This window comes from Dysidea avara, chromosome 4, assembly GCF_963678975.1.
Source record: "Dysidea avara chromosome 4, odDysAvar1.4, whole genome shotgun sequence".
Taxonomy (NCBI): Eukaryota; Metazoa; Porifera; class Demospongiae; order Dictyoceratida; family Dysideidae; genus Dysidea; species Dysidea avara.
Window position 1 is genome coordinate 46,178,902 of NC_089275.1, and position 27,219 is coordinate 46,206,120.

A 27,219-nucleotide genomic window follows, 5' to 3' on the forward strand; every position below is an offset into this window, starting at 1 on the left:
GAATTTTGCAATATCTGTATAGGTAAATGTCTATATAGTGCAGTACATAATCGTTCACTTTTTGATAAAAGCACCAATTTTTTTACAAGGTATATGGAGCGTGCACTAAGTGTTTTAAGAAGGGGAGGCACGTGAAAAGTCCTCAGGAACACCCCTATTTGCACCCTGACAAGAAAACCATTTGTTACTATTAAAAATCAATCATGTTTCTATCAAGTTAACTGCTGGGCCTAGTATCATAGTAGTACAAAGCATACAGCTGGAGCATAATAGCCTATTAGTAATCTATAAAAAAACAAATAGTTTTCCCACCTAGGCAGTAAACAAAATCACTAAAATTTCCATTTGCAGGGATTCTGTTAAAGTTTTGGACCTTCAATGCTGACGATTGTGTAGTACTATGTACAAGGATCATCCTGATGTGTATCATTTCTTTATTAAAGGGGTATAACAAAAGTTATTTAATGCTAAAGTCACAGGTGGATAGCTCAACAAAAAACCATGAACTACAGCAGTTCAATTATCAAGCACAGAGCTTGAACAAAAGGTCTCTTGTCCTTATACTGGGCACCATATGAAAGGTAATTAAATTTATAATTTAATGAAGGCAGTTGCAAGTTGTTTCAACATCTTGTTCTCAAGTTACAGCGCTTTCAATTCAGTGTAATATAGTATAAGCAAGAAAAGCACACAGATGAGTATTAAGGTATTTCTTAGTGCTGTGATAATGCTCAAAATAAGCATAAAGGAGCTAGGTTCCAATGAAGTGAGATTTTGAGCACTAAGAAGTACCTTATGACACATCCATGTATTTTTCTTGCTTATACTATATTACACTGAATTGAAACCGCTGTAACTTGAGAACAAGATGTTGAAACAACTTGCAACTGCCTTCATTAAACTATAAATTTAATTACCTTTCATATGGTGCACAGTATAAGGACAAGGGACCTTTTGTTCAAGCTCTGTACTTGATAATTGAACTGCTGCAGTTCATGGTTTTTTGTGTGAGCTATCCACCTGTGACTTTAGCATTAAATAACTTCTGTTATACCCCTTTAATAAAGAAATGATACACATCAGGATGATCCTTGTACATAGTACTACACAATTGTCAGCATTGAAGGTCCAAAACTTTAACAGAATCCCTGCAAATGGAAATTTTAGTGATTTTGTTTACTGCCTAGGTGAGAAAACTATTTGTTTTTTTATAGATTACTAATAGGCTATTATGTTCCAGCTGTATGCTTTGTACTACTATGATACTAGGCCCAGCAGTTAACTTGATAGAAACATGATTGATTTTTAATAGTAACAAATAGTTTTCTTGTCAGGGTGCAAAAAGGGGTGTTCCTGAGGACTTTTTACGTGCCTCCCCTTCTTAAAACACTTAGTGCACGCTCCATATACTCTGTAAAAAAAATTGGTGCTTTTATCAAAAAGTGAACGAATATTTGGCTTAGGCGCTGGACTAATAGTAACATCTCCAAATTTTAAAAGGATAACATATATAGATCATGAGATATAACATTTTAAAGTTTGTCATTTTACCCGCATACCCATTATCTATGAGAGGGGGCAACAGTTGCCCCTTCTGGGCAATCACATAAATAATGTGTGGGAAAACAACAAATTCAATTAATATCATTTCTCAATTTACATTATTTGTAGGTGTGAATCCAACAATTAACCTCTCCAAATTTTAAAACGATAGAGTAGAGCTATATATAGATCATGAGATATGACATTTTGAAATTTGTGGTTTTCCCATACATTATCTATGTGATTGCCCAGAAGGGGCAACTGTTACCCCCTACCATAGATAATGTATGGGAAAATTGCAAACTCTAAAATGTCATTTCTCACTCATGATGACCTGTAATTATATTCTATCCTTTTAAAGATTGGAGACGTTACTTTTGACATTCAAACCTACAAAATAATGTAAAATTCAGGTTGATAGGGGCAGCAGTTTAAAATTCCTCATTATGAAATTCATCTATCGATAAGCAGATAGGACCTCGGATATAGGACCAGGACTACTGTATAGCCAAAATATTTCAAGGGGAAAATGTTTTGAGGTTGAACAATGTGCCTTTCGTGATCGTGGTGCCTTTCGTGATGCCTTGTGCCTTTGATATGGCTGGCGACCACCATGCACTGTTTCCCTTGTTGTTCCCTCCAATGGATAAATTTCATAATAACAAAAGTTGTCCCTAGCAACCTGAATTTTACAATATTTGTAGGGGTAAATGTCTATAGTAACATCTCCAAATTCTAAAAGGATAGCATTAGCTATAGGTCATGAGATATAACATTTTAAAGTTTGTCGTTTTTCCATACATTGTCTATGAGAGGGGGAAACAGTTGCCCCTTCTGGGCAAACACATAAATAATGTGTGGGAAAACAACAAATTCAATTAATGTCATTTCTCAATTTAACTTTATTTGTAGGTGTGGATCTCACAATTAACCTCCCCAAATTTTAAATTGATAGAGTATAAATAGATCATGAGATATAAAATGGTAGAGTATAGAATAACTTTAGTTTTGAAAATGAGAACACTGTAAAAACAAGCATCATATACTAGCCAGCTGGCTGCCTCAGTGAAGAGAAATGAACCATCTGTACATGTAGGCCTGCAAAATGATTGGCCTTGCTTGTTAAATAATCATTATTTGTGTGTTTAGATATGCTAACTTCATAGACAAATCCTGGAGGCACACAAATTACAAACAATTTCCATATTTCAGTTTAATTATTTATAAATGCCAATTACAATAATAATAATAATAATAATTACCAATGCGGGTAACAAAACTAGATGAAGGCGGGTGACAGGAAACAAGGTATTAATTGTTGGCCGTGTCATAGTGTTGAAGTTGAACCATCTCTACAAACCTTTATCAGGGGAATCTTTTTCAGCATAGATCGGCTAATGTTAAAAGATGGGGCCTGTCTTGATGTTGTTGCCAATGGTTTTTGGGAACGTGGTGTCGTGGTCAGAATTTTATGTCAAAGTGTTTAATCCTTTTGCTCCCACACACTGTTCAGTATCTTTACCCTAGTGTTACAGGTGTGCGGAGCCAGAGAAGAAGAGAAAATATGAAGATGAAGAGACAATCCATGAAATAGAACATGGGACATTTTCTCCTTCAGTCTTTTCATGCACTGGAGGCATGGGTCCTTTGGCCGCATTAGTGGTGTACAAGAGAATAGCCGCTCTACTAGCGTCAGAAAAAAATGGACAGTCTTACAGCCAGACCCTGTACTGGCTCAGATGTAAACTAAGTCTTTTCCCTAATCTGTGCAGCCATCACTAGCTTGTTTGAGAGATTCTAGATCTACCTACCACTGCTTTGGCCTCAGAGTCTGCAGCTATTGACCTTGTGTGTGCAGAGGGTAGAATTAGTTCATTTAACTGAATCACTTCATTGTTATGTACATTCTCTTGTGTGTGTTGTTATTAGTGATTTTACTCATGCATATCTTCCCTACATTAAAGGCAATGTAATTTTTTGATGATTTGCAAACACTTCCAAAATGTATTAGGCTATATGGAGATCTAGGACAAAGGTTTTGTTGGTACCTCCACAACTGCAAATTAAAATCAGCAGAAAATTTTCCCCTTTGAAATATTTTGGCTATACAGTAGAATAGGCTTCCACTTTACTATAATTATCGTGGCGTGGTCACACCCTTCTTTGATTTGATTATTTGATTTATTGTTTTAACTCCTGCAATCGGCTAAACCGTGCTTCCTTGCAGGAGTGATAACAACTCATAGCTAGTCACAAAATAGAAAAAAAAAACTAAGTAAGTAAAATTAATGCAAAAACAAAATTAATAACTATTACAACCCAAATCATCAATCATTAAGTCAATAAGAATGGTAATCATGATGGAATTGTTGGTAGCTATTGGATGATCAGATGAAAAGTGGATGGTATAGCATTCCACCAATGGGAAACTCTTGCACAGAAGTATTTTTGAGAGAAAGTGAGGTGAATCTTTCAGGGTTAATGAAATAATCTTTGACTCTAGATCTTATTGAGAATGACAATGACCAAATTTAATTGGAGATGACAATGGTGGGAATGCATTTACAGTGGTGGTATTGACAATACATAGCTTCCTAAATGGCAACCAATTGAGTTCAGAAAAATACGGTGACAAATTATCTAACTTTCATAGCTGTTCCGTACAGCCCTTTTCTGCATATATTCCAGCCAATTTTTAAATTCCAATTAAAGGCACATAGATACGTGCATGCACTTAAACGCACGTGCAACTGCATACACTGTGCACACAGCCTGGCTGGCCTTGCTTACAATGGAGGATTCTATTAGGTTATTCCTTTGTAGAATTAATGCTGGATTCAATGGATACACTGTGGTAACTATGCCAGAAGCTAGTAAATACTTTATTGTTATTAGCGTTCAATTAATCTTTACAAAGCAAGTAAATGGCCTAATAATAATTATTGTACAATCATGTGTATTATTCTACTGCAAGTGCTGTGACATGCAGGGAAAAAACGAGATCTACCAATATATTTTGTGCAATATTCAGCCTATATATAAATGAATGGTTGGCAGATTTCAACCCAACTGTGACTCTTTATGTATTTATGAATAAGACAAATCGTAAGACTGTGGACACCATAAGCCAAACTAGAGGCTTGTTCACCAACAATCATTATGTCTTACAGTGACTGTTTATCATTCACTTTTAGGATGGTTCTACTGATGAAATTTCATACCACATTCCTATACAAAAGTCAGAGTAATAGCTAGTCAGTTACTTAATTATAATGATAGCTATATAAACTATAATTCTAACCATGATTACAACTTTCTTTCTGCCTTGCAAGCTTTCACAAATTAATAATACACTATATTTTTCTCATGTTTACAATGTGAGAGCTACTGTCTTGAATACCATAGCCAGCTGTCCTAATCTGACAACACTTAATCATTGCCTAACCAGATTTTGTTACGCCGAAGCATATCACTATGGCTGCCAAATCAGATGCACTGGTATATGCTTCCAATAGAATCACACCATACCATTTTAGCCAATAAAATTAGTATTACAGATCTGAGGGGCCTTGACATACAAGAGTGATACTAATTCTGTTGGCTTATTGCATTACATCAAAGTGCTATATTGTAACACATTCATTTGTCAGATTAATTGTATATACTCTATAACTGCATAAAACTAAACACACTTTATATTTCAAAATAAAATGGTCAATATAATATTGCTAAAAATTTCCTAAGGCAGTGGATAAATCTGAAAAAAGAAAAACAAAATGTCAAATACTCTAATAGAACACACATACCTGTTGTTAGTTAGTAACCAAACTTCAACTTCAACATGTAGCGTATCCTACACTGACTCTCCTTGTATACCAGGTACTCGCTCTGAGAGAAGCTGCTGTTGCTATGTGATGTACTGATTGGTTTACCCTGAGGAACAGCCACCGTCTTCTTGTCCAGGGTAATAGAGGTATCATGTTTGGGATCTGCACATACAAAATTGTAATAAAGAGAGTCGGAAGATACTTATGTGATACAAACACAATTTATTCTACTATACTGGCTAAAGTAAAGGTTTGTGTACAGTGTAACCACTACCTTCAAAAAAATGTTACTGTATATATTCAGACTAAAAAGTAATTGAACACTGATAGTGCTGGGCGATATTGAGAGATATGTATCATGTTACACTAGCTGAAAATTTTAACAGCTCATTGGTTCTCCCCTCTAGACAGCAAGAGGTCATAAAAAGTAATTCAAGAAAAATGCAAACTAGTCTGGTTTTGATTAGCGGGTCACATATTAGACTGTTTGACCACTCTATTAGAGTATCTCGATGCTTTCAGTTCTTTAGTACTTGATCCACAACCTGTTAAACAGAACAATACATTACTCACCTGGCTCAGTCCTGCCCCTAGCAACAACGGAGTCATATCCACCAGGTGGTTTTGTCAGCCTACTATCATCTCGGTCAATGCCATGTTCTTTACCTAAAGCTACTTCAGCTAGAAACATTATCCCAATGGCGTCGTTGGTAGTTCGTACTACACAAGAAATGGATTTATTTGGTGACAGATAATATAACATCACGTACTCACCATAACCAGCTGATTTACTATTCTCAGATGCAAAGTAAATTCCTTTGCCCACACGACCCCCAGAATGTGGCATGATGCGTAGACCACTCTTCAAAATGGCCGCCACCACAGCAACATTGGTGCCATGCCACAACAACCGTCGGTTATCCAAACTATCATGTGCTGAGAATCTCTTGTCCTATTAGAATAACATGAGGGAGATGCTCTAATATAATAGGATACAGCTAACTTCTCCACTCCTGTCCACCTCCCATACATCTATGAGCTGTGTCTTCCTCCAAGTGCTCTCTGTGGCCTTGACGTAGTTATCAATGATCTAAATGATGTAAGTACATTAACAAGACCTGCCTAGATCACTGTGCAAAAGGTCCTCTGACTAAGCCAGCCAACTTGAAAATCTGCTTCATCGAGACCACACCGTACCCATACTTATACGTTGACGGTTTATTACCTACCCAATTTTCATCTATGAAACAACTAATCAAGTTAAAGTAGAGTTAATGATTGTCACCTTCACATTAATGGGTACTTGTGTGGCACTTGCTGGTGTGCAGCCATTGCATGCATTTTACCTTAAGTTACATTAATTTTTCAATCTACAGAAAAAAGTGGGCCGGTTGGATCTAATCAAGTTGACATGGCCTATTACTCATACCTACAGAAGATGTATACAAATACTAATGCTTTCATGTTTATGTCAACAAGCAAACGTAATACATAGATCAAGTCTCAATCACCATTCCAGTGGCTCTAGTGTTACTGGCTCACCTTATGAGTGCTTTCAGATGGCTTGATATGAGCTAGTTTAGTCTGTAACATCTGGTAATGGTTGTCCAATGGGTGAGGAATCTCCTCCAGCTACAGTAGTGAGGGATAGGAAAGTGATAACATTGTATGCATTCAGTAGAGATGGGACAATTAATATATAGATACAGTACCGCTCAATCGCAACGTCGTCTTGTGAGAGTGTAAGTGATTAAAAAACTCGCTAATTAAAGGGCATGGCACCCATTTCACTTGTGAGTATTCATCCCAACTGAAACGGGATGAATACTCATAAGCGAAACAGGTGTCATGCCCTTTAATTAGCAAGTTTTTAAATTGCTCACACTCTCGCAAGATGATGTTACGTTTGAGCGGTACGTACTGTACATTACCATATCACAACTACTCAAGAGACAGCAATCTATTGATATATTGTGTATCACAATAATACAAGTACACAAAAAAATGGAATTCAACTAGAGTAGGAACCGTAGCACATCAATAAAAAGTACTGAAACAAGTTGGAGTAGTGAACGATATTAAATCACAGTAAAACAATAAGAAGTGTTATATCCCTACTGTGCATTTCCATTATGGTATTTTGAGCACAGTAGGGATATAACACTTCTTATTGTATTACTGTGATTTAATATCGTGCACTACTCCAACTTGTTCAGTACTTTTTATCGATGTGTTATGGTCCCTACTCTAGTTGAAAATTCCAATTTTTTGTGTACTTGTTTGTAAAATAAAAAATTATTATGACTGAACCCACGCACACCGCATCAAAAGAAAGAAATGGCGCTACGCACCCCAATTACCAATTATTGTCTGAAAAGTGAAGTATCCATTACGCTTCATTGTCAGCTATGTTCAACCCGTTACACAGCATAACAAATCAAGAACTGTTCGAAAAGCACTTTTGCAATCAAAGTAGCCACTATGAAAATACGGACGATTTCTGTTATGAAGGGAAGCCATCATGTGCTAGCTACCGCCAAATCGACACCTTTTGCTGTCAGCCAAGATGAATGGGACACAAAGGAGAACACTGGTAAGTCCATGAAAATGCATTGTACATACTGTGGTATGCCAAAAGGCACTTCTCTGGCCGAAGTGACATCAAACAGTGAAAAAATCAAGCCCATACGTAGCCTTAGCCGTTATTGAGTTACGCTTGCCTGAAGGCATCAGTCAGTCAGTAGTAAGTTCTTTTTAATTTCTTTCGTAAAAAAATCCATAGCAACTTGTTAAAAGCATTTCAGGTTGATCTGAAAGCTTGTTTGGGCTTAGTTTTACCTAACCAATACTACTATCTCATCATTGTCAGGGAAAATTGAGGCTGGTTTTTGGGTGATGTTTATTCGTGGGCCACGCTTACTCCTTTGTGGTCCCTACTATACAGCACTATCGTACTGTATGATTGGGTGTATGGTACATAGCTGTACTTGATATATAAAATATTAAAATGCAGATGGCAGCTTAAATTACTGAGTTAGCATAGTGACTATTTGCCATACAAAAAGAGAACATCTGTCTGTCTCTGACATACACTATGTATTTAGGGCTGGGTGGTGCAGAAAAAATAACTATAGTGTATTGTGAAAAAACAGTGTGACCGGGCCTACGAAAATAGGGCATGTGGGCATAAAGTACATCCCATTATTCTTCTACAGTCACACCTCAGTACTGAAACAGAATATTTGAATTCTGAATCTTGTATCATAAAGCCAAGTAAATAGCTACTAAGAGCTAAAAATTGCATTGCTATAGCATAATGGTACAAAAAGTTATGAGTGATGGAAGTTTGGCAAACATCATGTGTTCACATGCCCTATTTTCGCAGGCCCAGTCATCAATATTATTGAATAATACGATACTCTATAATCGGACTTAATGTTTCAAAAATTTAAGTACAAAATAAACTATTTGACTGCTCCATTGGAGCATGTTCGATCATAATAGTGTTAAAGTGCTGGTGCTGCACCTGACTATTAAACTATACAGGTAAAATGACTGATTTAGGACCTTAACCCTTTGGCCCCGAACGCCACAATAGTGGCTTTGATTCTTAAACACGAAAGTTATTTAACGAAAAATTTGCGTTTTGACATACAAACTTGGACTCCAGTTACTCCATGTAGGGACCACCTATTCCTTCGTGGTTTGCATTAAACTACTCACGAAGGATAGATCTACATCATATAACTTTTACTACCCTTATATATTCCGTCTCTCCTTTGTGACAGGTAGTATCATCATGACTATCATCTTAAAAATGGCTGAAAATTCTTTCAAATGTAGATTTGCCTTTACCCTTTGGCCCCCAAGTTAATAAAAAAAAGTGTTCCGTTAAACGTGAAAGCCACTATAGTGGCTCTTGTTACACGCATGCATTCAAACGTATATATCTCATAAACGAAATATCCTATGAATATACAGTTTGGACCATGCTACTCTGCGGTTAACGGATATTATTCTAGGCTTTATCCAAGCACTGTAGCACGATCGAGCGTGTTGTAAGGCAAATCTACATTTGAAAGAATTTTCAGCCATTTTTAAGATGATAGTTAACTATCAGGATTTTATAAATTGGTGCTAACTTTTAAGTATCCAAGGTTCAGTCACAGCATATATTGCGTACATACCATCATAGGAAATATACCACGTTCTCAGGATAGACACTGTGAGGTCATTTTTAGTAACTATATTGTATGTAATACAATGTAACTATAGCAACACACCTTCTGTGATTGACTGGCTTCTTGCTGGTCCTTCTGCATTGACTGAGCTATTTCAATATCTCCCAATACCTGTGGTGGGGTAATCCCCTTATTATGTAATTAAAGATGACATCACTGACCAATAACATGTCAAATTTCTTCCTTAATGTTTCCTCATTATCGATCACTGGGGGAACTTTACGACCAAAGTCATGAGGTATGATGGTATAGAAACGGGAGCTCAGCTCTGAAAGTTTTGCTCTGTTGGCTGATTTCTTAGCAAACAATTCCTCAATCTCCTCTAGCACCTAATAACATTATCAACATCATGTGTACACCACATGTCATCACCTCAAATCCTTTAGCAATTTGTGACTTGCTTAACTTGCCCAGGGGCATCTTCTTTGTGTCTATGAGTAGAAAATAACTATCAGAATCTTTTCATATAGTATGTAGCATTAAGTAGTGATGTCATAATATGAAACTTTTAATATCACAACATAGATACTAGAATACATAATGGATTGGAAACGCAATACATTTTACGGTTACGGGCTCGATACAGTCACGTGATTTATGGCAACGTTACCAATGTACAAACTGCAGTTGTTCTTAACACTGAGACTACTATTACAGGTTTTATAAAGCGTTAAATCATTGCTAAAGGATTCAGCTATTTATTGGTTTGTGACTGAAGGTTAGTCGTTTCATACAACCGAAGGTGTGAAGAAAGGAATGCGAAATTTGTGTTCAAAAACTAGTGTGGGGGTTTTAGTGCATAGGGGGTATTACATACAAAGTTTTAGAAGTGCTGAACAGTTTCGCCACATCGTAATGAGTGCAAAATAATTATTTTTAGCACTGTACAGCAGTTACTTTCCGTAAGCGAAGCGAAAGAATGGCTACATGACAGTAGTGGCTGTGGGGGTTTTCCTGGCTTTGTGAAAAGGAGTCTAGCGATACATGCTACACTAAAGAGAAGTTCATACCTTCGAGAGTGCTAAAAAAAGTATGAACGAATTGAACAAGATACCTGTTTTCGAGAAAACTCTGGGCAAATTCGACAAAAATGTATTGTGCCTATTTAAAATGCTGCTGTGCCCCGTAAATGTCATCACGTGACCGTATCGAGCCCGTAACCGTAAAATGTATTGTGTTTCCAATCCATTATGTATTCTAGTATCTATGATCACAATAATCACGATATCATGGGACTTAGTCAGGACATAATAAATGAATTGAGTATGTTAATGTTTTCATAGGACAAGTTTTATTTAATCGTAATGATTTGACGAAGTTGACACTTGTTGTTTATGCATCACCACATGTTGCTGGAAAAATATCCTCATATTTTGCAAATATCAGTCACTTTTCACTAAATAATTTGTGTTTATTATATCATGATATAGCTTTTTTTCTCTATCACGATTATCATAAAATGCTTCTATCATGATATACGATATATCGTGGCATCACTAGTAGCATGTATATACAGTGTGTATGTGTGTATGTGCAAGATGAAGTGGTTAGAACAGTGGACAATAATTGACAACCAAAAAGGCATTGTTTGAGGAGCTCGTAAAGGCTAGACCTTAAAGCAACTATGGAGATATGCTGTGAATGCTGACCTGAAGTTACTCAACATACCACTGAATGGTTGGCATGATGTGACACTGGACAGAAGAGACTAGTATACCAGATGTGTTTTACAAGTTACCATCCAGTGTTTCAGCTGGAGGTTTTAATAATTGCGACTGTTCCTTTCGTCATCAAGGAGATCTGTCTCGTTTAAAAATTCTGTACTGGTCAACCCAAAGTTGTGAGAACAAATTTTGAATGCTCTTGTGGATGAATATTTTATTGTCAAACTTATCTCAAATGGTATTCAAAGTTTTGGTTTTGTAAGTAGCACACCAAGTCAAGGACTCTACACAGGAAAAGCTATAGTGCATCATTGTGAGATGGCCTTGACAGGTACAGTGTATGGATGCTGCACACACTTGTTGCACTCACAGAAAACTCACCCAGTTCCAGTTTCTGCATGGCATTATTAAACATGTCATTATCAAAGATCATTTTGACTAGATTCTGTGTTGGCTTGTCCAGTGAGCACGCCTTCACCTTCTTGGGCCGAGAATCTGTTTCATCTTTCTTAACTACTGTCCCGGCCTCCTGTGATGTAAAATCACATCACTAATCAACTAGATTCAACATTAACTATTGGTAAACTTTTGTTAGTCACTTTTATACCCCACACTGTACATGTCCACATAGCTACAACACATAATATTGCAGTGAAACTTGTATATGGGACCAACCAATAGTGTCCTGATTATCAAGGTGTCCTGATTATCAAGGTGTCCTTAATGTACTAAGGGATACTTTAGGACCTTAGCTAAGTGTCTGGATTATGTAGGTGTCCTCAAGTGACCACATTAATCAGCTACAACACTTGTACTACATACACACATTTTCTTATACAAATTACATAGTTACCAAGGGCAACAAAATCTAGCCAATCAACTCACATCGTCATCATCATCATCCATTTCTAACAAGGTGTACTTGCCAGGTGCTGGAACAAAATTGTCTCTGTTTTCCCATTTGTTCTTTGTCTTGTCTGTGAATTTCTTTTGAAATTCTTTGGTAGCAGCATCGACAGATCCAAATGGACCCTTCATGGCAGTCTGGCCTGGTTCACCCTGTAAAAGTACTGGTCATATACCACCGTAGAATAAATTATTGGAAACATGGCAGACTCGAGCCACTGCAAGCAAAACTTTTTACCCAACACACAATCTGCTCCAAGTACTTAGCCAACATTTTACCTACAGACTATACATACATATTTACAACATATCTCTCCCTATAGCACATTTTATTCTCTACTGATCAGAAAGTATGTTGAAGCTTGTAGGTCTACATGACTACTCTTCTCCCCAGCAAAATAAAGTACAGCAGTAAAACTGTCAACATCAAAATCATTTTATTTATTTTTTATTTTTTACCACATCAAAGGAACCTTGAACAAAGTAGAGTAGTGCTGCACCACTCTTTAGAGAACTATCTCAAAACAAGGACCAGAGAGAAACTGTAAATACAGGAAATCGTAATCTTGGCACTAAATACTCAGATGTATGAAAACCAAGGAGCCACAATAGCTAGGATCTGTAGAGTTTCATTTACAACAACAACATTGACACATTGACTCTGAAGCAAAAAAGGACTTCTCATAGTACCAATATACATACATCACTTACCACACGTCCCCACCTATTCCAGACATTGTAGGTACCATTACGAGACTTCAACATTTGGATCACATAGTATTTGTTGTTGTTATGTCCGATGTTAGTTTGGTTGAGCATACAGTCCCAGTCATCAACCACTTCATAGAAATGAGCAGCAGACACATACTGGTCCACCTGTGGGTAACCATTATACTGTAAACGTTAATCTTCAGATGTGAATTAGGATGTCAGTGTGCATATGTGTGTAGTGAAGTCTCAAGTCCCCAAGAGCTTCTACTTGTTCTCAAGAGTTAAGACCTTCTTCTGTGTAGCAATGTTACATCAATTGTAATGACCATCCCACTTTTGACCTTCCTCTCTATTAGGAAACTATTGACCAACATGATTAATAGTTGACATTCCTACCATATATCATATTACAAGTGTGATCCAGCCTGTACTAACATGCACAACAAATGCTGCCAATCAGAGACTTGGGCTACCAGCTACCATGTTAGCAGAGTTATGCCTCACCTGTGCACTACTCAGATGCTGAGAGGTAGTGCCAGGAGTAACTCACAGGAGGCTGTGCCATGTCTCGCAGGTAAAGGTGTGGGTACCCGAATTTGGACCTTCACCCGTCACGTGAGATACGGACACTGTGGCATTTGCTTCCCTGGCCAACACCAGGTACCTGTTGATGGTACAACTGGTACTCTGCAGAGTTGGGTCTCCATTTAAACAACTAGGTGGACCGAAACCATGTGAGTAAAGTTTCTTGCTCAAAAAAAAAACAAAAAAAAACTGGGGATAGTTAAGAGCATATGTATGTACTCAAATCTAGGCCTCCCCCCCATGGTAGCACTAAGTAAAATCTGTCTGGTACTCTTTGCAAGTATTTTGTTGGCAAGAGGAATATAATTTTATTACCAAACAGAAGGGCAGCTCTATGTGTTGGGTCATTATATGATTGCTCTGCAAGAATATAGCAGCACCAACAATATACAGATAAAGGTTACCAGATGTTGTTTTTTTTTGTCTGTCTTTTCATGTCCACACAAAACTGACTGGCTTGCAAGACTAGCTCATTGGATACCTTGGGGCTGCGTTTCTTCTTCTTTCCTCCTTCACTTTTAAGAGCAGCTACAGCTTTCCCAAAATCAGAGACATCCTCAGTAGCTTTGCTATCTGCAGCAGCAGCAGCTGCCTTCTTGCCTTTACCCTTTCCACTGGCAGCAGCTGTGAAGACATTAAAAGTATTAAGGGATTACTAATAGCACACAGTAGCAAGGGTTGTCTCAAAAAGAACAGTTTTGTACAAACCTAGCCTCTGTACTATGTATGATCTACGACTACAGTCAAAGCCAGTCAAGATCGATTTTCAATTTTGATCATTGTCAAAATTTGACCATTAACCTGATGGATATTTTCATTTGACTGCAGTCACAGATCATACACCCCCTTGTTGTACACATGCACACCAATGTTGGCATACCTAGCCATGTTGGAAAGATGCTTTAACATTTCTTCATAGAAATAATATCCACTTCCCCTCCCCCAAACTACCCCCGGGGTTGGTATTCAAGTGTGAATAACATATATGAAGCCACACACACAACGTACCTGAGCTAGTCTTCTGTTTCTTAGCACTTGGTGGTTTACCAGCGTCAGTGCTGTCCGTGCCGCTCTTCGAGCTACTTGTGGCGCCTTCCAATCGTGCCACTAGCTCCGCCTTCTTCCCACTGGTATCCAATCCGCGATCTTGAAGCTCTTTCTTCAGTTCCGCCACTGTCATCTTCCCTGGTTCTTTAGCTGGCGCTGATGCAGCAGCAGCAGCACCAGCATCTGTGGTGTCTTCTTGCTTCCTCTTGCGACCCGGCATCGTGATGTGAGCACTATGAAGTACACGTGATGATAGCAACCCGCCTTTTTTGCCCTGTGTGAATTAATTAGAGTTAAACCTTTTTGTACAGTTGTACGAGGTCGTGTTAGATTTAATTTGCTACAATGCCGGCTAGGAAGAGAAAACAAGTCGCTGATGAGGAATCTACAGATGATGCTAGTAAACAAGGCGCTAAGGAACCGGCCAAGATGACTGTGGCGGAATTACGGAAAGAGCTGCTGGCACGAAACTTAGACACGACGGGCAGAAAGGCTGAGTTGGTATCAAGACTAGAAGGTGCATTGAAGGGCTCCGATGAAACAGACTCAGAACAACCTCCATCAGCTAAAAAGGCGAAAGTGGATTCAAGTATGTTGAACGTGTAAACCACGTGTAGTGTGTAAGGGTGCTAATTGTACATCACCAAGTGATCAGGTCGATACTTGGTTATGACCTGACAATTCAACAACACATATAAACTACAGCAAGATGTAGAATATTTGATATGAATGCTTGTGTTGATTGTGTTTGGTAACTGCAGAATTCATTTAAAATTTTAAGTTTATCACTTTCCAGGTACCCAGCATGTGACGTGCAGTTAAACATAAAATTATTCACTCTTATAGTGTGAAGGAATTCTGTGAAGTGTGTGGTGTTCAGCAAGATGCCGTGCAGTTTAAGGGTTTTCTTTTCTTAGTTCACTAAAAGGTTGTAGCACAAGTTGGTACCAGAACTTCATAAGTCTTCAATTTCCAGTTCTCCATTCTATTGTACTGTAAAGCTGTGAACGCACAAACTTGTTTATTAGTTTATCATCCCAATATTAGTGGACAGGCAGATTTTAAAAATTAATTAACTAGGTATTAGGTAGCTCATGTGACTCAAAAATGCAACATTCTTAGCTAGTTTCTAGCTTAAAATGTGTAACATCTGCTTTCAGCCAATATGTTACAAAAAAAATTGATATATCTGTTGGAAGGAATGGCCGACTTGGGTGGAGATAAAAGCTAATAACACAAGTAGCGTAAGTCGCCATTTATCGAACACATTTCAATAATCATTATAATTCCTCACCACAACAACGCAGCTTCCAATTTGGACTATTCAACTTAGCAGCCTTTGGTCTCTCTGAATACCAAGTTGTAAGTAAATCACACCAACACATTGCGAGTTATGTACGAAACAGTAGAGCTTATCATTTACCACTCCTCAAACACCGGTACGTATTATCAAACAGCCGTACTTACTCAATGACCAATTTTCGAACAATTCGCACATTCCAATGAATAACATACTAGGGAATTACCCTGTCACTTTGAGGTTTCTATGGGATAGCCAACTACCGGATAAAAATCTGTGACAGAAATTTTACGGAGATTGAATATGTCGTTCACGAGTTATTCAAGTTACACTGAAACCATGGTTGTTATAGGCGCTACCGTTTTGCTCATAACTTGAGGCCTGCTGGTTCGATTTACTTAAAACTTGGTACTCAGGGAGAACAAAAGACTCCTCTATTGAATGACCCAAACTGAAAGTACGTGCGTTGTTGTGGTGAGAAGTTATAGACGTTTGTTAAAATAATTGTAATTTTGCTCACTTTGTGCCACTGCATATCCACTAGAGCCTCTGAAGCCCTTTACCAATAGAAACCACTGAAGAAAACTGTTGTAAATGTTGTATTGGTGGTCCATACAGCTCAAAAAGTCTTTATAATTAGTTAGTGTTTATTGGTTTTGGTATGTTGAGTAGCTTGTCTAGTGTGTTAAGTTCGATAATACGTACCATTTGATAATAGGCGATTTACGCTATAAGGAAAAGTTTAAAATTAGGGATTATAGAAAAAAGTAGGGAAACAAGGGAGGTTGCTTACACCTGCAGATATACGTACTAGTGGAGGTCGCCATAGTATATCTGCAGTTGTAGGTGACCTCCCTTGTTTTCCTACCTTTTTCTATGATCCCTAACCAAACTTAAATTCAAAATTTTTTTCTTATACATGTTTGTTTACTTATAATTATGACTGGTGAACCTGTACATACCTCATCAAAAGAAAGAATGGTGCCTGCAGAGTTACTGTTTTCGTCTGAACGTGTGCTCTAGCTATCAGTTACTGAAATAGCGAAGTGGCCATATGCACTATGCTTCATTTTCACCTGTTTTCAGCCCATTACACAGTGTTACAACCGAAGGACCTCTGCAATCAATCCAGTCACTACGTAAAACTCGGGTGATTCCCCTTACAAACATACTTAGGGAAGTCATCATGTGGTACTACCACAAATTGACACCTTGTATTGTCAGCAAAGATGAATGGGACACAAAGAAGTAGAGGTGTTCGGCTGTATCGGCTTTGTTTTTGCATATCGGTATTGGATCGGTAAGACGTGTAAACAAGCAGCAGATACAGGTAATAGTTATACCAAGGCTGTGAGGAATTTTACTGATATATACACCCGAATACCGAGGGGCCACAGGCCTGAGGGGTAACTTAGGTGTATATATCAGCAAAATCCCGACACAGTTGTGGTATAAGTGATATATACTACTCAGGGCACACTCACCTGATAGGTGAAAGAACTACAGATCATTCACCCCATTTATTTTATACACTAGCATCTGATGATCGATTGTTGTTTCAATTACATGGACAAATAGCTCTCAGAACATTATTCCTATGTCATTATGTTTCAGAAACTTTCGATTGTGTGATATCGATTTTTGGAGTGTAAAGTTTTAATACTACATTAAACCTTTGCTATTGTGGCAGTAAGACATAAGTTAAGTACTTAGGACTATAAGCTACTCACCTAGTTGTCATATTCTTCTTGTTTCGTGGTCTGCTCAATGGCTGACATGTCCCCCACGCAATGGGTAGAAATAGGCATTCATGCATCGTCCAAGCAATTGTTTTACAGATCAGTTGTCTTAGAATGTAATTTAGTTATTGTCAAATCATATAAACTTCGCAACTACACTGAGCCTTACCTATAATGTGTAAACTAAAACTCACAATGAAATACTCTGTGTTGCTCAATAAAATGAGTCAAAGCATTTCGTACAGGTATCTTTGAACTGGTTGGGCATCAAAGCCACGAGCAAACTGCATTCCCATGATATTGCCCGGGTAATATCTAGATATTGCCCGGTGGATATGTGAGTTTAACCCTGAGTGGCGCCTTTGAATGCCCACGCTAAAGTGGTATATGTTAGGGCTGAGTGATATTATCTTTTTAGCAATATATCGCGATATTTTGAAATTTCGATATCGCAATATTTCATTATTAACTATCGTGGTACCTTGCCTGTGCATTACTGTCATTAAAATCCATTTGTTATGCAGTACTCCTTGTAAGTGATAACCTTGTTACCCCTGCAGAGAAGTATGAACGCCATAACATAACCGTGGTGCAATAACTGTTACTGTAAACAGGCTAGTTTCCTATCACCTATAAGGACTTCCTGAAGGAATGCTGAGCAATCCACTATGGTGCACCAGACTTATTTGTAAGTATCGTGAATAGTGGCATTAGTATCGATCATGATACTAAAATGGCAGTATCGCTCAGCCCTAATATATATATGCATAAACATCTCTTTATGGGCACTCGTGCTCTAGTAATATCCTAGCAATGCCTGTTTATGTAATGTCACAGTCCCATGCTGTCACTTATTTAGAGTGCAAATTGTTAGAGAAAATGTCCATGCTGCATATCAGATCGGCTTTGTTTATTGGCTTGATAATATTATTTTGTATCGGTTATCGGAATATCAGCTAAAACTTGTATCGGTGCACTTGAGGACACTGGTAAGTCCATGAAGCATGCATTGTACATACTATGGTATGCCAAAAGGCACCAGTTGGACTGAAGCGATGTTGAACAGTGAAAAAATCAAGCTCGTAGTCTTAGCCGTTATCAAGTTACGCTTGTCTGAATACATCAGTACTTAGGTCATGTTCAGTCAGTCAGCAGAAAATTCCAGTAAATAAAATAAAGTTTTAGAATTTTTATCAGCTTATTCATTTTGGGTCATACTGAAGACACTTTCAGGCTTGGTTATGCCTAACCAATACTGCCAAGGTACTAGGAAGGTATTGTTTTTGAGTGATATTTTTGGCCAGAAAAACACTAACCTCCATGTTCCTTAATATACAGTACGGTAGTACTGTATAATTTTTTATTGTATTTGTTAATCGGTTGAAGCTTCAAAATGGACACCATGACACTTGTCCAAATCCCATTTGTATTAGTGTACACATTTAGACCCCTGAAATAAGGGCACCTTGATAATAAGGACACTTGTCCATGATCCTATTTGTAATAGTGTAGACCCCTGAAATAAGGACACCTCACTAATAGCCATGATTCTAAGGTCAGGGGTTAATCTAGGGGGGGGTGGGGGGCGGACGCAGGCCCCCTCTGGGTTAGCTATTGCCCCCCCTAGGTTTATACCTAAAGCCTTGAGAAATGGAAAGGTTTAATTGATCCCAAAGTTGTATAATCCAATGGTCAATATTCAATGGCATCACAGTAAAATTTCACCAAAATTGAGTATATTTACACCTAAATTTTCAAAATTTTCCTGGGGGAGCATGCCCCCAGACCCCCCTAGAATCCAAAGCGACTTACTTCGCCCCCTCTAGGTTAATATTCTGGGTTGAGCCCTGAAGGTGTCTGAAATACAGTGCTATATCATTTTGTTATTGTGTGAACAGCTGATGATGGCAAGACTGCAGCTGCTCAACCTAATAAGGAAGAAGAGGCAGCTGGTAGTAGTAGTGAATATGATAAAGCTGTGGCCAAGTTGAAGAGTGGAGAACAGAAGAAACGAACACCAAAAGTTAGTATAATTGTGTGAGTATGTAAAATAATTGAATGTGACTGTCTAAGCCAAAACCCACCTTGTTCGCATTTTTTAAAGCTTTATCTACAGTGTCCAAGGAATGGATCACCAAAGTTTCAGTGTATTGTGGTGAGTAGTATTTGAAATATAGTGCTAGACAGTAGAAGAGCAAGGAAATCGATCTGTACAGCAACCCTAGTGAAAATAAACTATAAGCGCTGACATTCCCAGCCATAACTTCCATTTGCGTTAGTCTACAATGTTGGAATTTGGTTTAAAATGTTCACCATGGTATAGTTTTAGCCCTGTAGTCACTTACGCATGTGGGTATGAACACGGTTTAGTTGAAGAATTGATGACAATCTTGTTTACGTTTTACTGCATCATAAACAAATGCATGTGGCACGCATACTGTTGTGGCTACAGAAACGAAATGAAGATTTTCAGACTCTTCATGAGCAGGCAAATAAGATGGTGTATAGTTTTAATCAGTTTGAGTATTCCTTCTCTGAGTAAAGGCCCAATCAAAACTTATGTATTTTTCTTTGTAGGGTACACATTTTTTTTCTAAATTTCATTTTCTCAATACACATGTCTCATGCTTGTACAAACTGGTCAGGTTTTTTTGCTGAGACGGTCACGAATAGCAGCCATACTTCCTGAAACTGCAACAATAATAGCTAGCTAGCACAGCTGATTATATATATATATATAAATTGGGAAGACCAGGCCAACGTTTCAACGTCCTGTTCCAGGATCTGCTTATTCTAGATTGCTAGAACCTGAGTAGTGTGTTAGTGTCTTCTGATATCTCTCTACAGGGTAATTGTTTCAAGCTGATCTCTCGACAGGGTGACTTGTTTTTAACTGATTGATAAGGCTATGTTTTGTGGTGCATACATGTGTATGTGTGTGCTTGTATGTGTTATGTAAGTTAATAGTATTTGACATACAATATTATAATCCACTACAGGTTGACCAGATGGTACCTGGTGCCCATGGTTACACTGTGGTTGATGACTGGGACTGTATGCTCAACCAAACTAACATCGGACAGAACAACAACAAATACTACCTGATCCAAATGTTACAGGGAGCATTCCAGATGTATTATGTGTGGAACAGATGGGGCCGAGTGGTAAGTGTGTGTTGTGTTAGGGGTGTGTAAAGGGCTTTGGTACATCCCTAGATTGGAGGATCAAGTTGCCACAGTGTCTGGGATTTCTTCTGCATTTATCAGAGTTTTAATTACCTCTATAGGCTGTAGTGGTAGACCCTTTCCTAGTGGGATTGAGCACTTATGATGTGTCTAATTTACTGTGTAAATAGTAATGATTTTATTTTGTTAAAATTTTAAAGATTGATGCACATTGTAGTAGTTTGTTGTCAAATTTTAAAATTCTCAATTGTTGCCATTTGTGTAATTATATTGTAGAATTAAAGTATGACCCCAGACCTGTTAGACTGAAGTCTTTATTCTTATTATGGAGGTGTCTACTATTGTGTCCTTGTTTTATAAGAGATTTCTTATATGTTCAGTTTACAATTATTGTTTTAGTCTATTTTAGAGGTGTATCGATAATTGGATAAGCTATCAGTTATCGGCTATATTGGCCTTGTTTTTGCATATCGGTATCGGATTGGTAACATGTGTGAACAATCAGCAGATACAGGTGTATATTTATGGTTACTTGTGCTGTAGTAATATCCTAGTAGCATCTGTTAATGTAATGTCAGCTGTTGAATAGATTCCAGCACTGTCACTTTATACCTGAATTTAGAGTGTAACTTGTTAGAGAAAAGGTCTATGCACCATATCGGATTGATAATATATCGGCTTTTTGGAATATCAACTAAAATTCATATTGATGCACCCCTAGTCTGTTTCTAATTAAAGAGCATAAATTATCTTTTGTTATCTAAAGGGAGAAACAGGTCAGAACGCCATGAAGGGTCCTTTCCGTAGTGTGGACGATGCAGCTAAGGAATTCAAGAAGAAATTCACGGACAAGACAAAGAACAAATGGGAGAACAGAGACAATTTTGTTCCAGCACCTGGCAAGTACACCTTGTTAGAAATGGATGATGATGATGATGATGATGTGAGTTGATTGGCTAGATTGTGTAACCCCTGGTAACTGAAATACAAGTACGAAATTCACTATTCACGTTTCCAACTAGTAATTCACCCAATTAATAAGCAGCACTGAGCTTGTTGTTATTTTGTTTCTTTTGCTGTGTCATTCTGCCATCATCATGGCTAATCTGTTGAGTCACACTGAAGGGTTTGTGTTTTTGCTCCAAATCATTACTATAATAAGGACATTATAAATTTAGTACACAAATCACTAGAACATATGTATTTCCTGATGGTGTCTGCATCCAGCTTATATAGATTCCTGTGTGTTTACCCCATGATGATGTCATGTTACATCACAGGAAGCAGGAGCTGTTGTCAAGGGAGATGAGCCTGATGCTCCTCCTAAGAAGGTGAAGGCATGTTCACTAGATAAGCCAACACAAGAATTAGTTAGGATGATCTTTGATAATGACATGTTCAATAATGCCATGCAGAAACTGGAGCTGGGTAAGCACTGCACTCACGCTACACACACACAGACGCACGCACGTATGCACGCATGCATACACGTGCATTCACACACTGCACACGCATACGTGCTACACATACACACACTCTCACTACGCAGTACACACATGTGCACGCACATGCACACAAACACACGAGACACACACACACACGCATATGCGCTACACATACACACACGTACTTACTACATATGCTCACTGCAATTTCTTTGTGTAACCATGAACAGTTCCTCAGTCCCTAATAACTGTTGTTAATGACTGCTCCTTTGTTGTTGTTTTCTACTCACAGACACAAAGAAGATGCCCCTGGGCAAGTTGAGCAAGTCACAAATTGCTAAAGGATTTGAGGTGGTGACATGTGGTGTACACATGATGTTGATAACGTTATTAGGTGCTGGAGGAGATTGAAGCATTGTTAGCAAATAAATCAACCAACAGAGCGAAGCTTTCAGAGCTGAGCTCCCGTTTCTATACCATCATACCTCATGACTTTGGTCGTAAAGTTCCCCCAGTGATCGATGATGAGGAAACATTAAGGAAGAAATTTGACATGTTATTGGTCAGTGATGTCATCATTAATTACATAATAAGAGGATTACCCCACCACAGGTGTTGGGAGATATTGAAATAGCTCAATCAATGCAAAAGGATCAACAAGAAGCAAGTCAGAAAGAAGAGGTATAAACCATGGTTTATTTTGTGAAGTGATTTTCTTTGCATTTTGAGTTACTGTTTCTCATGTTTATTTACTACGTGACCAGTTAAGTGTTGTATTGCTGTTTATTATAGCTTGAGGAGGTGCCACACCCCCTGGATATTAACTATGAACTACTACAAACTAGATTGAGTCATGTTGACACAAAGGATGAGAATTATAAGGTGTGTAGTGTGTGTGTGCGCGTGCGCGTGCGAGTACATGTGTACTGTATGTGTGTGCGCACGAACATGTGTGTATGTGCGTGTGTGGTGTTGCACCAACAAGACATTTTGTCAATATTTTATAGCTGATATTCAATAATCTTTTAAATTAACAACTTGTTAGTTTATTTTCCTCCACTTGTTGATATGCTTAAATTCAGCGGGTAGCCTAGCCTGATCTGAGGTCCAGATTGGCAAAGTACGACCTGATCACGGCTGGCACAATCCACACACACAAGCATGGCAGGACAACACTGTGCACCGTTGTCATCGACCAACTCGTACGGTAGGTAATGTAGCTAATCTGATGATAAAGTCCACTTTTCTATTCAATGAGAATTATTAGAATTTGATTATCAAAGGAACTATATTTATCAAAGGAACATGTTTAATATAGTATGTTCACATTGAGCTAATACCTCAGAGAACAAGATAATGCTTTTCAGTTTATTAGAGAAATGACAATTAAGGTGTGAAGCTTGTAGTTTAGCTCCATTACAAGTTTAAAAAAGAAGTGTATCTTTTACTGTTTTGCCCATTGGAATATTATGTACAAAAGCAGCAGCTGATAGATAGGGTTATACTGATCTGATTATCAATGTAACAGTAACTTGTGTTTATGTTATATGTATCAGAGGAGAACATGAACAGCAATTGTGTGCTCCAGGTAGCACACATCACAGTATAAAGTGTCTATCATTTTCCTCTCAACAGATCATAGAGAACTATATCAAGGCCACGGAGGACAAAACATGGCGGAAGGTACAACTGTTGGATGCATGGGAAGTGGACAGAAATGGAGCGGTATGATATTCCAATTACTGCACACCATTGACAATACGGATAATTCTGTGTAGAACACAAGGTTTGCATCTCATGATCATCTGGTGAACCGACGGTTGTTGTGGCATGGCACCAATGTTGCTGTGGTGGCAGCCATTTTGAAGAGTGGTCTACGCATCATGCCACATTCTGGGGGTCGTGTTGGCAAAGGAATTTACTTTGCATCTGAGAACAGTAAATCAGCTGGTTATGGTAAGTAGCTATGTGATGTTAAGTGTGTCAAATTAAATTTCTAATAATTTACTGTGCAAGAGTCACCAACTTGTAAGGAATCTCTTAGTTTGATAAGATATACATTCACACTTGTGTATAGTGTTGTAGTATGATGTAATTACAGTTGGTACGACTAATGACTCAATTGGGGTGATGTTTCTGGCGGAGGTTGCCCTAGGCAGAGAAAAACACATTGACAGGGATAACCACACCCTCACCAAACCTCCTGATGGACACGACTCTATTGTAGCCCGGGGGCAAACTGAACCAGGTAAGCTGTGTGAGCCACAAAGTTATTTTTATGACCAAAAATTGTTTCTATTCTGTTTAGTATTGTATGTGTATTGTAGCTATCTATTGTCTCTTGTTTATTTTTGAAAACAAACACTCTGAAGGTATGCAAGGATTTATTTCAGTGTCTGCTTGCCTACAGATCCTAAGGACGATAAAACCATCTTATTGGAGAACAAACAAGTCACTGTGCCTCAGGGCAAACCCATCCCCATGGCAACCTACAGTCACAGCTCTTTCTCACAGAGCGAGTACCTAATTTACAAGGAGAGTCAGTGTAGGCTACGCTACTTGTTGAAGATGAAGTTTAGCTACTAAATTAATAGGTAAGACTCGTTGATAGTTGACCATTGTGTGTAGTGGCATAAGGCTTTGTAATTTGTAACCCGCTGAGCAAAACCCGGCCATTTTCACACATTCCTCGAATTCCATTTTATTACTTCTCTGTTATCTGTGGTAACAAAGGGAGTGGACAGCCAAAGTTTCAGCCTTTTGTGAAGAATAATCTTGGAGTTATAGCGATAAACAGTTGGAACAGGAATAAACTCGATTTATAAAGCAACAATACAGCAAATAAATTACAGGCACTTACTTAATCAACCATAACGCACGACTGAAACAAGCTACGAAGATGGGATTTGGCTCAGTCTGTTCACCATGAACTGGCACATCAATCAAGTTATAGTGTTTTCCGTGTACGCCTCCATGTGGACAAATAAGATGGCCATTTCAGCATCTAAATGACGATGGTAAACTTTATTTTTACCACATAGTGAATAAGTGCCCACAACTCGCATACTGTATACTATACAAACATGAAACAAAGATTTTCATATTCCCAATGAACAGGAGAATCTGATGGTATATATGATTTATTGATTTGAGCTTTGTTTTGGTACATAACAAAGCAATTGAAATGTGTGTAAAATTTTTCTGTAGCGCTTGTACTTTTACCCAGTTTTTCAATACAATTTTATAGTAAAATAGAATTTTGCAAAAACAGCCAGGTTTCACTCAGCGGGTCAACTTTATCATACAGTACTATATTCCAGGTCAGTATGACATACTCAGGGTACTCACCCCCTTTGATAAACTCTTGTCCATCTCTCCCTATAATAGTTTTGAGAATAATAGAAAATGATTGAGTTTCAAGCATGAGCCGGCAACTATATCTTCCTTCTTTAAAACACATCGTGAATTAGTTGTACCATCGTGTTTAAACAACACACCATACATAAGGGAAGAAACAATGATCAGTAAATATTGTTCATTGTTTGTTGCTTATGATGCCAGCTTTATGTGAATGTAAATTGCTAGCCACCATGACCTTCAGTGAACAAGTTATGGTTTGATGAACACCACTAGCCATTTAGTGGCCTATGTGGACAAGGTGCATGTGTTTGGTGAAGTTTTGTAGGTTTACATGTTAAGTACCGTATAGCGGAAAATATTGGCGGGAGAAATTTTTGGCTAATTGATCATTGGTAGAAATTGGCGAATAATATTTTGGCGAATGTATGACATTACTTTTTCCTACGCAATTTTAATCTGACTGCGTAGGCGACGAAGCTTACTACAGTTCAATGCCTCTCATTCGAATCGACGCGCTCTTAAGCAAATAGCTAGCTGTAATTAAAACAGCATGCACTAGCTTGCTAAGTCACTGGGACGCGCGTGGCAAGCGAGGCGAGGGCACTGAGCTGAATCGCTTGAGCTGAATTGCCCATCTGCCTGAGCTATTAGTAGTCTAAAACCATACTGTATTCAATGGGATAGGAAGACTAACCACTCACCGCTGTAACAATATTCACCCACTAATGAACAGCGTCTACTACACTTTCAGTGTTTAGGAAAATGGCGAGTAAAATTTTGGCGAATCAATGCACGCTCGCCAAATTCGCCAAAATTTTCCGCTATACGGTAATACAGTTCTAATTACTACATGTGGCTATTTAAAATTAATCTTGTGATAAAATAATAGTGAAACAGGAAGCATGATGCTATTACAATGCTATGTGGGAAAACCCCTACTTTGGCATTGGTAATAATATGTCCAATGTAGGGGTTTTCCCACATAGCTTTTAGTGACTCATGAGTAGTATAGAGTATGTATAATCATGAGTGTGTCTAGTGTCCAAACTTTTAGTGACTTAAGTGTTTAGTAACTAACTTTTCTAGAATGTTTCTCTTCACAGTAATAACTTTTCTATTTATCCATACAGGAACACATTTTATGGAATCCCCACCTACTCCTCCTCTCCATCTATCATCATCATCACAGACTAGGATATGTTGTTGTGTGTACATCACATATTGTTTGTATATGCTGTATGTGTGTGTGTGTGTGTGTGCTCAAGAGTTTTATATATACTTTATATTTATATTCAAACTGTTGACATTTTGTAAGTGTCATCCCTACACACTGCTGATGTGATTTGCAGTGGAACTTCTCTCAACAAATTAGGGACACTTCAGAAAATCCTCCATAATGAGGACAAAGAACAGGTCTGACTCATACACCAAGCCCACTATGGTTCCTGAAGTGTCTGTTATTAATTTGCACGTTCATCAACACCATCACTTGTAAGGATGCTATAGCTACCTGTATATTCTCTTGAGAAGTTATTGCCTGTGAGCTGAGCTCGCTGTCAACACTACTCTGCTAAACTGTACGTATCATGTTGTTCTCCTTATAGCTTTCTGTAGGCCTGTAGCCTCCTTGCAGGATGGTTATGTACTAATAAATTAATAGCTGTATG

General features: G+C 38.1%; 2 protein-coding genes across 2 annotated transcripts; one reads left to right on the forward strand and one right to left on the reverse strand.

Moving 5' to 3' along the window:
- Positions 1-5,180: 5,180 nt before the first annotated feature.
- On the reverse strand, positions 5,181-14,811 carry LOC136252445 (protein mono-ADP-ribosyltransferase PARP3-like). Its single transcript, XM_066044873.1, has 14 exons — positions 14,485-14,811; positions 13,958-14,100; positions 12,892-13,056; positions 12,160-12,333; positions 11,656-11,803; positions 9,983-10,041; positions 9,772-9,939; positions 9,653-9,721; positions 6,912-7,001; positions 6,373-6,459; positions 6,144-6,321; positions 5,943-6,089; positions 5,349-5,531; positions 5,181-5,299 (listed from the first exon to the last, which is right to left on the reverse strand). Exons 1-13 carry the CDS (start codon positions 14,741-14,743, stop codon positions 5,359-5,361), a joined length of 1,860 nt encoding a protein of 619 aa, XP_065900945.1. The 5' UTR covers positions 14,744-14,811; the 3' UTR covers positions 5,181-5,299; positions 5,349-5,358.
- On the forward strand, positions 14,795-26,861 carry LOC136252446 (protein mono-ADP-ribosyltransferase PARP3-like). The gene is made up of 14 exons (XM_066044874.1): positions 14,795-15,112; positions 19,461-19,585; positions 20,562-20,726; positions 21,514-21,690; positions 22,028-22,175; positions 22,485-22,543; positions 22,587-22,754; positions 22,805-22,873; positions 22,985-23,074; positions 23,828-23,917; positions 23,971-24,148; positions 24,294-24,440; positions 24,603-24,786; positions 26,683-26,861. The coding sequence occupies exons 1-13, from the start codon at positions 14,869-14,871 to the stop codon at positions 24,776-24,778; spliced, it is 1,836 nt and encodes a 611-aa protein (XP_065900946.1). The 5' UTR covers positions 14,795-14,868; the 3' UTR covers positions 24,779-24,786; positions 26,683-26,861.
- Positions 26,862-27,219: the final 358 nt, after the last annotated feature.